The sequence below is a fragment of the Folsomia candida genome, unplaced genomic scaffold (assembly GCF_002217175.1).
Source record: "Folsomia candida strain VU population unplaced genomic scaffold, ASM221717v1 Fcan01_Sc002, whole genome shotgun sequence".
NCBI classification, from domain to species: domain Eukaryota; kingdom Metazoa; phylum Arthropoda; class Collembola; order Entomobryomorpha; family Isotomidae; genus Folsomia; species Folsomia candida.
Window position 1 is genome coordinate 14686328 of NW_019091194.1, and position 12147 is coordinate 14698474.

Consider the following 12147-nt stretch of genomic DNA (forward strand, 5'->3'; position numbering starts at 1 on the left):
GTCTAGTTTACAGACTTACTGAGGCCACTATACGTACATACAATATCTGTACATACACATGTACAGAGTCAAGTAGTTCAACAGCACTTTGGTGAACGAACTGCCAATTAAAAACACTTTTTTTCCGAAACACCACCACTCGTCTAATCTAAATCGCATCAGCAAAGAGTACCAAGTACTTGGGAGCTAAATGTCAGTTAAATCAGGATGGGGAGCACATAAAGCGGTCCATGATACTCATTGAGATAAGTCTGTAATGAGATAGGCTCAAAATCAAACCTGATCAAAGTCAATACAAAATTTTAATGCACTTTTCAACTCCAGCCAATAATAATATAGCAGGTAAACGATCATCAAATCTGCTGCTGACAACCAACATATGCAAGTGCACAGATCAATCTACATTTGATGTAGCATGATTACATACATCTGCAGCCAACTAATCACATTTATGCAAATAGCTGCTGTGTGACACACCAGTTTATTTATTTTTCCCATTATTGCTGTCTAATCCTACGCATATCTACATAAATAGGTACGAAAGTAAGCTGCTAGTTTCCCTCCTCGGCATCCCTCACTCTTTTCCAGAGCGACCTTCACTTCAAAAGTGTTAAAGTTCTCACCCGACTATGATTACAATCACAAAACTATTTTTGCACAACGTCTCGGATTTTTACACTCTAGTGAGAATGCAGAATTGATACGTGGTGTGAATCATGCAAGAAACAACAACGCCGACTTCAATTTTAATTAAGATAATGAAATAAACATCTCACTCAAAAATTTTCTTGCAATTCGTGCACTTATTTTATAAATCGTAGGATTATTACGATGTGTGAGCAGTGAATTTTATTCACATTCGTCCACGATGTATGTACATACTCTAAACCATATATTCATATGCGTCTAATATAACAATTGCATTCTTTGGAAAATATCTTGACAAGCGACTACATAATAAATTAAGCGCAATAAAGCAGTCATTCGTAGACATATTAATTGAATAAGAAATTTGATTACAACATAAACGCAGCAGGTTAAAAATTAACAGATTAATAAAATCCTTTTACGACTGTTTTACTAGCCATGCATGTGTACCGTGGATTTTAAAGTAATTGCAAAACAGCACTCGATTACATTTACCTTGTTGCGTCGCCGTTTGATAGTTCTAGTAGCAGTACCAGATAATAAATCCGTTGGTTCATCACGGGCGCAAAACATTTGATTCAACAATGTCCAGTGGTCTTTAGAATTCGAGATGTTAAGGATCTGCACTTGTTAAGATGTGTTTTTATTTTTTAATTGCTTCTGAAATGTATTGGCAACAAAACTGCTAAATCAACAGCTAAAGTAGTGACCCGAGGTCTACAAGCATTCGATATGAAGCACGATTAATTGTGTGTATTGTAGATGGTGCATTTTATTTTTAATGTGCATGCAAACATTATTACCGCATATGTACATATATGTACTTAGGTTTTAAACTAGTAAACTATACGCCAAGGAGTTCGTTCGCCGTCGGTCTTCTTCTTAAGCATTCAGTGAGTTTATAGCAACCTGTGGGTCACTTTTAATAGTTTGTGAGTGGTTAAATAGTAAAAGTAGGTGCAACAAAGTAGCGTAAACGTAAAAGCAAAAATGCGTGAGATTCCTTTTCCCACGCTCCGTCCAATATTTCACTCCCTTCCAACCAAGTTGACTTTTTCATTTATTTTACCACGAGAACAAGAAATCCGACAACAAGCACCATTCACGAGGAGCCAGTGCCTGCTGCCACTGCTATCTTCGCATGATACGGAAGACACTTGTTTGTGCTGGAGTATGAATTTAATGAATATTTACGAATACAGCTTTTGATATTTCGCTGATTTGAAAGGAAATTGGTGGTGCTATGTGGCGTTGGATTGAAAGTGCCACCAAGAAAGATCGAGTTTGCAAGCAATCCTTTATCGTGCCTCATAAATCCTCAGCCAATGTAAAGCTCTTCACTTGATGCAATCCCTCACAGGGTGGTGGAGCGGAGACCAATTTTTCATTCCTCTAAACTATATTACGTACCTAATGAAGAAATTTTTGATGGGATGGAAAATGCAGAGCTACACCTACTTTTAATGGCCATTGCACGAACGCTGTTAATTGCTGGAGAAAAATTGTAATTGGATCTTGCGCGAGATTTGGAGAATTTCACTTGAATTTTTGGTCCATTTTTCATAAATTCACCTTCCACGATTCAAAGGTTTCAACAATAACACAAAAAAACTTTTGTGCAACATGGAAAACAGTTTCAGTTCTCTTCACTCTTTGGGATTCTATGTATATGTATTTGTGTGTAACAATTGGATCGATCCACTAGCTGCCAGCCTGCTCACTCATCTTTGACAAAGTAACTTCCGTTCAGTCAACGAATGGGAAAAATCACACATAAAAAAGTGTGGATTACTTACATAAAAACAGGCAAAACTTCAGCCACCCATTTTTTGATCAGTTCCGCTCTCCTCGCTTCGATTTTTGATTCCATTCAATATTTATGCAGCCGAAAATAAGTGGAAACTGTTGTCACACTATTTTCCATACATTTTCCTCCTCCAGAAAACTTTCCATTTTACTTAGTTATACATATGTACATATGTATAAGCTACATACTTGGGTTGGCGTTGACTGATGTTGGGGAATGAAGGGTTGGTTATCGGTGCATTTATGGAGTTTAGGAAATGGGGGCCTGATTTGGTCCCGCAGTTGACAGTAAGTACGTGTATGTATATTTGTACCTCAACTTGAGCACTTTAATGCCCTGATACTTCCATACTATTAGCGACGTGGCTATTAAACACACGCGTGAAGAAAGGGGGGAGTAGTAGAAAATTATATTATGAGGTCGTTGTAACCACCTGTGAATGGGTTTCCAGAATAATATGTCCAAAACCCGAAATCCCGAACTTGATATTTCGACTCTCTCTTTCTCCTTTGGAAGCCGTGCAACATATTATTTCACAGTCTGCCGATTTCTCCCCTGAATATCATGCTCGCAAGTCTGGATATGCCAAACGTGGAATATTATTACTTAGCAAGTGAGCAGCGGTATTAAACCCTTTCGTTTCTGAACAAGAAGTGGTTGTTGAATTCGAGCCCAGAAATGAAATTTCACCCCTTGTCACACACCGATACCACCAATAACTCCCAGATGCTGGCAAAACATGTAAAACACAAGGAATGCAACCTCAAATCGAAACCAAATTCAACCGCAAATCCATCGCCGTCATTACCACTATCACCAACCACACCACTGCGACTACTGCTCGGCGCCACTCATTACCACAAGTGACAAAAAGGAGGTAAAAATTACCACATTCAAAATTCCAAATAACAAAATTAGCAGGTGCCAATAATATTTTGGCTTTTCAAACTGGTGATGATGACTGCTGTCGCGTAAACAATTGAATCTAGTTCAGTACCTTCATCTTCACCATTGCAGCAAATATTGTATGTGTACGTACACTTGATTTTTTCCGGTTCAGTTGACACCATTGGCGAGGAGGACAAGACATAATCTGGGGAAATCGGATCATATCTCATTGTGATGATGAGAATGCGAGACATCAGTAGGAGTCATAAATATTGTCTTGACGCATTTTAAAACCACATTTTGCACTTGGCTGATTCGATGCAAGTACATGTTCATACGTACAGATGTACACAGGTACATACTCATAAATGTACCAATATAATGTCCTTCATTTTTCGCTTGGTACAAAAATTTGTACACAACTTTTGCGAGTATCAGACTGTAACTTTGTCCTCAGATTTCCACTGCATGGAGCATGTTGTGTTTTAGCTAAATTTAATGGCAGAGAAGTGCGACGGATGCAAACAATAAAATATGATCTAATTGCTTGAAATGAAATGTAATATCGATACGATGTGAAATACTGAAGTTGGTACGTTTTAGAAATTTAAAGGCCTGTTGGAAGTAGTAGTTTACGCGATGCATTGGGATGATTGCGCGAGTTTATGTACTTACGGTGGAATTGGATTAGAGCTAAGCATACGAATCCACTAATGAGTCTTTAATTGCGCACGTAAGCTATCGTATTGTCGTCATTATTCCGTTTCATACGTGTTGGTGACATGTGTAAAGACATTAAAAACTGTACCGCACATACAGTTATCGCAAGTGTATCCATCCATGTACATAAATACATTATTTAAAATATAATATAAATCTATCATGGTTGAACTGTTTAAGCAACAGATTTGATATATTCAACTGGGTACAAAAAAAGCATTATGATTACTCCAAGACTTTCCTTTGTTTAATTAACTTGTACACTGACCATATTGAAGCACTCCTAATTTTAACACACTGTTATTTTTTTACTTTGTTAATAAAAAATATTAACGGTAAATGAACATAATCATTATCGGTGCTTTGATGGATCTGGACCAACCAAGTTGATATTTGTACTTTACAGTTCAGCCCTCAAAAAGACAAACAAAAAGAGGAAACAGTAACCGTGCTGTGGAAACAGCCCGACTATTTTGGGCTTTATTATCGCTAGAAGAGTTTGAGGAAAACCCCTGTTATCATATTTATTAGCTTACCAACAGAGTTAATGATCAAAGTCAGTCATAATTTTGCAGACTTGACAGCCTGGAGCTCTCTCCTGGAGCATTTATACGAGTACAAACTACTTAATTTTTGATGATTGTATAAGATTTGGGTTATAGCTTCCAGTTTGGTTGGGGATTTTGAGCATATAATTTTTTCAGCTGTATCCTATATATTGTGCTTTCTATATTGTTGCGTTATGTATTTTATTTGCTTCCCATTTTGGCTGTTGTACTCTTCTTCTCAAGAGCTTCTTGATTTCATCTACATCGTAGAAATCTAATTGAAGGAGTTTAATTTAACTTTTTGGAGAGTCAAGTGCAGAAGAGATAAAATCATTATCTTTGTTGTGAGATCACATCTGTGTCCAGCGATACGTTGATGTATAAGGTACGCGTGCTTCTTCCTCTGCCTTTGTTAAATTATGTTAGAGGTACAACTAGTATTTACTCGAGCGTTTTCTTGAGCATCTTACACACTCAATAAAAACTTTATGGAAAAGATGAAGGTTTAGGTTGCCAGACAAAGTTCCAAGTGATGTGATGCCACCCATGAAGGTCATCTCTTGCGGTGGTAATGGTTAAATCCATAGTGCATCCCAATTTTGATTATTTAATTGAAACAACCCATTTATCACTCGTTTGTTGACGACTACAACAACTGTTTTGTGTCAAGACTTGTGGTTTGTTACAAGTAATAAATATATGTCATATGTAAATACTTAATTCGCATTCGAGTTGTCAGTCAATGTCATTCAACCAACCCCGTTCATTTCACTGGAGTTTTACTTATCGTAAAAAGGGTTGTTGTAAGTCCTCTAATGTGGTAAATATATACGTACTAATTCATTAAAAAGTACTCATTGTCCTTGCAGTAATCGAGACTTTGAGGTTAGTGTCGGCGATAAGATATTGAAGCTTTGTTTTCTTCCTAGTGTTATTTTTGTTAATATATTTACAAAAGAGCAAGATGGGCATTTAGTGCAGTAAAGATAGCTCGAGAAGTAGTCAAGAAGACAGCCCGTCGTTGAGGAGGAGGTGAGGGTACATTTATTTTATGTAGGTTTTGAATGGTCAGAGTTGTTGAGGAAGATGAGAGCAGGGTTGATTTTATTGCCCTTCGTCGGTGATATCGACATTTGACTGCACCGTTTTGAGACCTCTCATTAATTACCGAGTCAAAAATGGACGTCTGGCTAGTTAAAGAAATGCATTAAGGACTGGAATGTTTATTTTATTGTGAGTTTAAACTCAACTTGGCCACTTTTGTACTCAATTGCTTTATGCCTCATGTTATTTACAGAGTTGCTTTCCAGGTAGTAAATGCACAAGTATAAGTGCAAGCTTGCATCTGAAAAGAGCAGGACTTGATAGGTACAGATTTTGAATTGTCTGATGATGAGATATTCACGTGTACTCCGTATGCGTCGTATATGCATAGCTGCGTATGTATGTACATCTCGTCCAAATGGTAATAATATGACAAAAATCGTCTCATTTTCCTACAACTAATCTGTCCTCAAATTTACGTTTTAAATGCAAAATTAATGTCTTAAATTCTAATCACTTTACAATATCTTAATTACTAATGTCTCCTTGTATGCTGAACTGTATACTTGAGTCGACTTTAGTGTATCAATTCCTTCTCTGATTATTTTCGCCTGTCTTCATACTACCCACGGACGAGGGCCATGATGTGGAAATTGAATACGCCCAATCCATCAGAGTAATTTGAAACAAAATTGTTGCACAAGAATGGATTCATCAATGGATTAAATTGAATTGCACACCTAAAACCAAGATTAACAGAAACTAATCTAATCTAATGAGGATTTTAATGCGCCATCAATCTGTAACTTAGCACATTAACGTAACTTTATTACAACTGCTGATTGCCATTACACTTTTTCAAACCAATTGTTGCTGATAGAAGTGGATGATGTTCTGCTTATTTCAAAAACAGAATAAATGAGGTGATACAATTGACATTTATGGAACCACGACGTTAATGTCACTATTATCCCATGTAAAGTCGAGACTTGTCTTGATCAATAGTTTTGTGCAGTGTGTAGGCAAAACTGCATTATCTCATCTATCCGAGCCCCAAATATATAAATGAACACATACGTACATATACACATATATATCACACATACATACTCGTACGTACTTGTGTACATTTTTGGGATGGGCTTTGTCCAAATTTTATTCAATAATTTATAATTACAAATTACACATTGCAATTACAAGCACGTCCACACTCTAAAAACGCTTTCCAACTCGCTTTTAAGATGCCATCAATTAATTTTGATCTCGATTTTGACAACTGGTGCATTAAGTCGGTGTCTAATAGGTGAACGAGACTGTCCGTATAATAAGACCATAGAATCCTTACCACCACGCACACTGGTGACTGTGGGCGTACCAACTTTACAAATTATTTGGTTTATAACTTGCAGTTAAATAAATTATTAAAAACCGGTAGCCATTTCATCTTTATGGGAATTTTAGACATTAATGGCAAAGGAAAAGTATCTCATCGTCAACCCGGAAATTTGGATACATCGAAAATATTTTATTTGTTTGTCAATAATTTCAATTAAATAGCATCCGTTGACGTCGTCAGCAACCAAAGTCATCACAAACAATTACACCATTAATCAAAGCAAACTGCACACTTTTGATAAACTTTGCACGATTAATCGGTAATTGATATTAGTTGTAGTTATTTAACTAATGTGCCATCAAGGGTCGTAATGATAAACAATTGAAGAAAATGAGATCTGACCAACCAGCCGAATCTGATTATGTTTGCAGTAATGGCCAAGTGCTGTTGTCCATTACCCTTCAACAAAGGAAGAAAAGTTGTCACATAATCATCAATGACCTCCCAAGAACACTGAAACCAATAGTTCACATAAAGTTGCGATATCTCAGGAAAAAGTTGTCACCCTCTTAATTTCAGCTTTTCTTCAATTCAACATAAAAAACTCATTCGTTCGTTATCGATTGTGCAGCAAAAAACATGAGCATTAATGGGTTTTTATTCTTCATGGGTAACGAAACCCGTTTACAGATGTGGACAGTAAACTGCATAATCACAGACAAAAATTACTGCAAATTAAAAGTATTAACAAGTATTATTTTTTGTGTTTCATATAAACTCAAATAAATAACTAATTTTGAAACAAAGTTTATGGTCCTTTATGCTTATTTGTAAAAATTTCAAGTTAAGTTTCTACTATTATCTATGCAATTTATTGAGTTTAAGCTGTCATGAAGTTTGCCACCGTGGTTGTTCGAAAAACAACATAAAACGATAAACTAAACAAAGCTTTTAATTAACGCCATTAACCGATAACACCGTCCGCAAAGATATCGGCAAAGACTTGGCGTACAAGTGGTCATTGTGCAGTTTGGTGTGAATATATCCAATTAAGCCTGATCCTAAGAGGTCCATCAGAACACTGCTCATTTCATAATGCGGACAATGCACTAAATAACTCAACTATTGTTATCTGGTGGATTCTCCCAAAGACAGTCGACAGGCTCGCATAAATTGATCCACTTTTTTTTATTTAATCTTTCCGATATGTCAAGATATAGACTGTAAACATCACAAAGAGTTGTCGACATTTATGTTCTCACAGTCGTTGCCGAGTGTACTCAACAATTCAACATTGGTAGTCCTTTCCTTCTTCCAGAAAGTAAATTATACATTTGCTAGGCAAATATATACGTATTTATTTTATTTATTGTTTGTACTTAATGAACTGTATGTATATGTACAGATTTATAAAAACCGAAAAAATGTACACTAAAGACCTCAGCCAAAATTTCCACAATCTGCTACACATCACTACCAGTACATACATACGTATGTAAATACTGGTGTGAAATTCCAATGACAAAGCCAATTAATTAATCCTCGCAACTTTTTTCATAACACGGGACTAATAAACAAAAGAAATGCAAAGCTCAACTCTGCCAGCAATTCGGCTTAGCTTTCACACAGTAGTCAGTCCCTTGCATTCCATTTCATGTCTTCGGATCCCAGCTTGAATTGAGTGGATTGAGGGATTGAAATGCAAATCGCGAGGTTTCATCAAAGCTAACGAAATAAAATGTGAACCTAATCCAATCCAAGAGACTCAAAACAAATACACAGCGAAGGATTCTCTGTCTGGATAAATTATTCAAATCCGATTAAGTCCATCTCCGGCATCAAGGAAGTCTCCTCCAACTCCTGAGCACAGTGCAGATAAGTATGTGCAGGATGGGTAAGTGCCATTCTTTTTTTCCTAATGCTGCTGCTGTTATTGTAAATAAGCCTTTTTCTTGTGCATCAATTTTATTTCGTTCAACTTCATTAAACAAGTTTTTTAAATTTTTATCCGTGGCTCTTCTTTATTTAATCACGCAGTGTTGATACGCAGTCTAATCTCTCGTTGATTAACAAAAGAAGTAATGACGAGAAACCCAAGGAGAAGATTTTAATTTAATGAGATTAAGCTTACTTCAATCACATTGGGAAGAATTGAATCATGTCATGTCGTCGTTTGGCTATTGTAATCTCCTCACCGCAGCTTAATTATTAGGCGTGGATGCATTCGTAGATGTATGTGCGTGCTCACCTGTAGTATGGGAACGCTGCTTGCGGAACATGCAGATCCATGGGCATGGGGTGCGATGGGTGGTGTGAATGGTGTCCAGAGTATCCGTCTCCAGGCCCCATCATTTTAATTCTATCTTTCTGCTCTCTTTCTTTGCAAAAGTGCGAATATTGTCACGGGCCGAATATTTTAGCACTTTAGTAAAACGCACAGATATTTATTCGTCACCAGACCCGAACAGTAGCGGTTATATTATGTTCAAGATTACGGCAGATGATTATACTTTTTCGGAAGTTTGCAGCTTCTTAATTATTCTACGCTACTCCAACTGTCAAGTTTAGCTTTGAACACGTCGGCCTAAGGTGTGGACAATTGGCAGTGCATACGGACGAGTTCAAAGTTTAGGAAAATCTCTCTTGTTCATCTGCTTATCGTGTGTGTTGATGACATGCAGGTTGATCTTGATTCCCCCTTCTTAATAGATCAGCATCCCGTTTCGCCATTGTTTTATCAGCCCACTCATTATCGCCACCCGCTTGCCAATCTCAAATTTGCTGTTCACACTCGCTCGCTTGAGCTGACGAACGGACGAACTTGCGACGGTTGAGAACTTGTTGAATAGTTGCTTGAAGTTTGCAGGTTGTTCGTGAATCCTGTTCCCTCAATTCGAATGAGCTATTTAATAATGTTTGCTTTCAGGTTTTATCCAATTTGCAGATCTTTCATTTATTTTCCTGGCGATAAATAAAAAATGCTGAGAGATAATTCAAATGTAGCCGTTTCAATACACAAGTTGAATTGGTTTGGTTTTGCTTTGGCACAGGTCAATTATGGGAGTTCTTCTACCAGCTACGAGTGAATTTTGCTCCTGTCAATAATGACGTGATAGTGAAAATGGAGAAATCACAAGCTCACATACACGCATTGTTCCATCCACACTTTATACATACATAATAATATTTATTATTGAGATAAAACTGCAGTTCGTGCTACTGCAGGAGGGAGAGAGAGAGGATGCCTTCACGGAATATCAAGTAACCATCCGAACGTGTGTGTGAAGGACGTGACAAAATGGGGCATTCAGATAATTCTTTCTGGAGCAGAGCAAAGCCGTTGTCCGTGATCCGAACCCTTGTCACGTTACTGTCAATTAAATTATGTTCACGATCACTGAGAAGAATGTTCACAGACGACAGGTTGACTCTGGCTTCTTTGCTTTGTTTGTCTTTGCACACCTTGTTCTTGTCTCTGGGCTTTGACGACAACGAAATGCAGCTCAACTCACACAATCCGATTAACAATAAAATCAGATCCAGTATCTGATGAGATGAATTATTTTTTCGTCCGTGTTAGTTGGCTTAGCTTGCTGTTTTTATGTAAGAGCTTTAGACTTCAGCAGGGGTTCTTGTTTAGAGAATAAATCATTAAATTGCACAAATGTATGTATGTGTACGTATCATCGATGATTGGAATGCAACGTTGACACTCTGAGCGACACTGGAATTTAGGTTGTGCTACAGGTTTTGCAGAATTTGTTAATAGTCCGATCAATTCAAATAGGCAATTAAAACACCGAGTTAAACTAGCTTTCTTTTTGGGAAGTCATGGATGGATTTTGTAGTGGGGAAGTTAAGACTTGACTTGAAACTTTTTTCTTGTCACGGACTGAAGTTGAGACTAAGCTTTTGAGTTTCTTGTTCAAGTCTCAAGTTTAACGCGGAATCACTGCTTCATGTATTCGTATATCAGAACTTTTGGATGGCTATACTTTTTATCGTCAGTTTATTGACAGTTTAATATTTCACAGATAAAATATCATATTTAGCAATATGTATGTACGTTAGTTGAGACACCGAATTATAAATCCACGATTTTGTCCAAACTTGTCGATCCACTAGTTTAATAATAAAGTGTCAAATGAATGATTGTTACACTTTTGCTTGAGACTTTTAAGAAAACCAGTACGTTCGTACAACAGACTCATTCCCAAATATATCAGGATCCGTTTACAGTCTCACTCAAAACACATGCGTTTCGTGTTCCTTTCCTCACTCACAACTTTCTGTGATATGAAGTAAGTTGGTTGTGTGTGTGCTGTAAAGTAATTGCATTGCATTCCCCTTTCCTTCGCCAAAGAGCTATGGAGGTGGATCTACCAATTCCCGCCGAGGGGTTGGCCTTTTCACGCGCAAGACGTCCTGCCTACTTTTTTTACCGTGCATTTGTCTCTCCTCCAGCTTTTACCCGACTTTCGATATCATTTTCATATCAAACAGCAGCCAGCGTACAACTGGATCTGTTTGCAAAGGCCACTTCTTCTTACCACTTCGTCCGTCTCTACGATGATGCGAGGATGAATCATGTAATAAAACGGGGGTCCAGAACTACATCATCACAAATTGCTCCTTCCTTTTAGCCAGCGTACCATTTGAGATCCAACAATCCTTCCATACAGAAGTTGAGAAAGAGATGAGATGAGTTGGATGTCAGTTCGTTTTAATGTTTGGCTGAAGGTGGGTGCATGCGGTGCAGCTCTCTCTAAAATAATAAAAATACATAATAACCATGCTACGCTTATGGCTTCGATAAAATGCAAACTTCCAGCAGACCCAAGTAAATGTGTCGGTCACCCAACAAATTAAGACAATGCGAGCAGTATTAACCTATAATTTATTCCAAAATAAAGAAAACTAATAATACGAGCAGTCTCCTCGAGTAATACGAGTATAGTTTCAAGCTGCCAGTGCTGCTACTGTCCAACTGTCTCATTCTTCTCTAATGAAGCCCATGTTTGTTTCTTGCTTCAAGGTTTTACTTTTAGAGTTCCTACAATAAGATCAGCTAGATGAGGACCATGCTTGACCAGTCGCCACTGTCTGTCTGTTGTTACATCACTTTGTCTTAGACGAGCAAAAACTGACCGGACATG

General features: G+C 37.4%; 1 protein-coding gene across 3 annotated transcripts in view; it reads right to left on the minus strand.

The window, feature by feature from the left end:
• LOC110843483 (protein trachealess) overlaps positions 1-11273 on the minus strand; it is a 102599-nt gene extending 91326 nt beyond the window's left edge. For all 3 annotated transcript variants that reach the window (XM_035847843.1, XM_022089450.2, XM_035847842.1), the window contains exon 1: positions 9240-11273. In XM_035847843.1, the coding sequence (XP_035703736.1) occupies positions 9240-9343 (104 nt within the window). In that variant the 5' untranslated portion in view covers positions 9344-11273. The remainder of the gene's footprint in view (positions 1-9239) is intronic.
• Between the last annotated feature and the right edge of the window lie 874 nt (positions 11274-12147).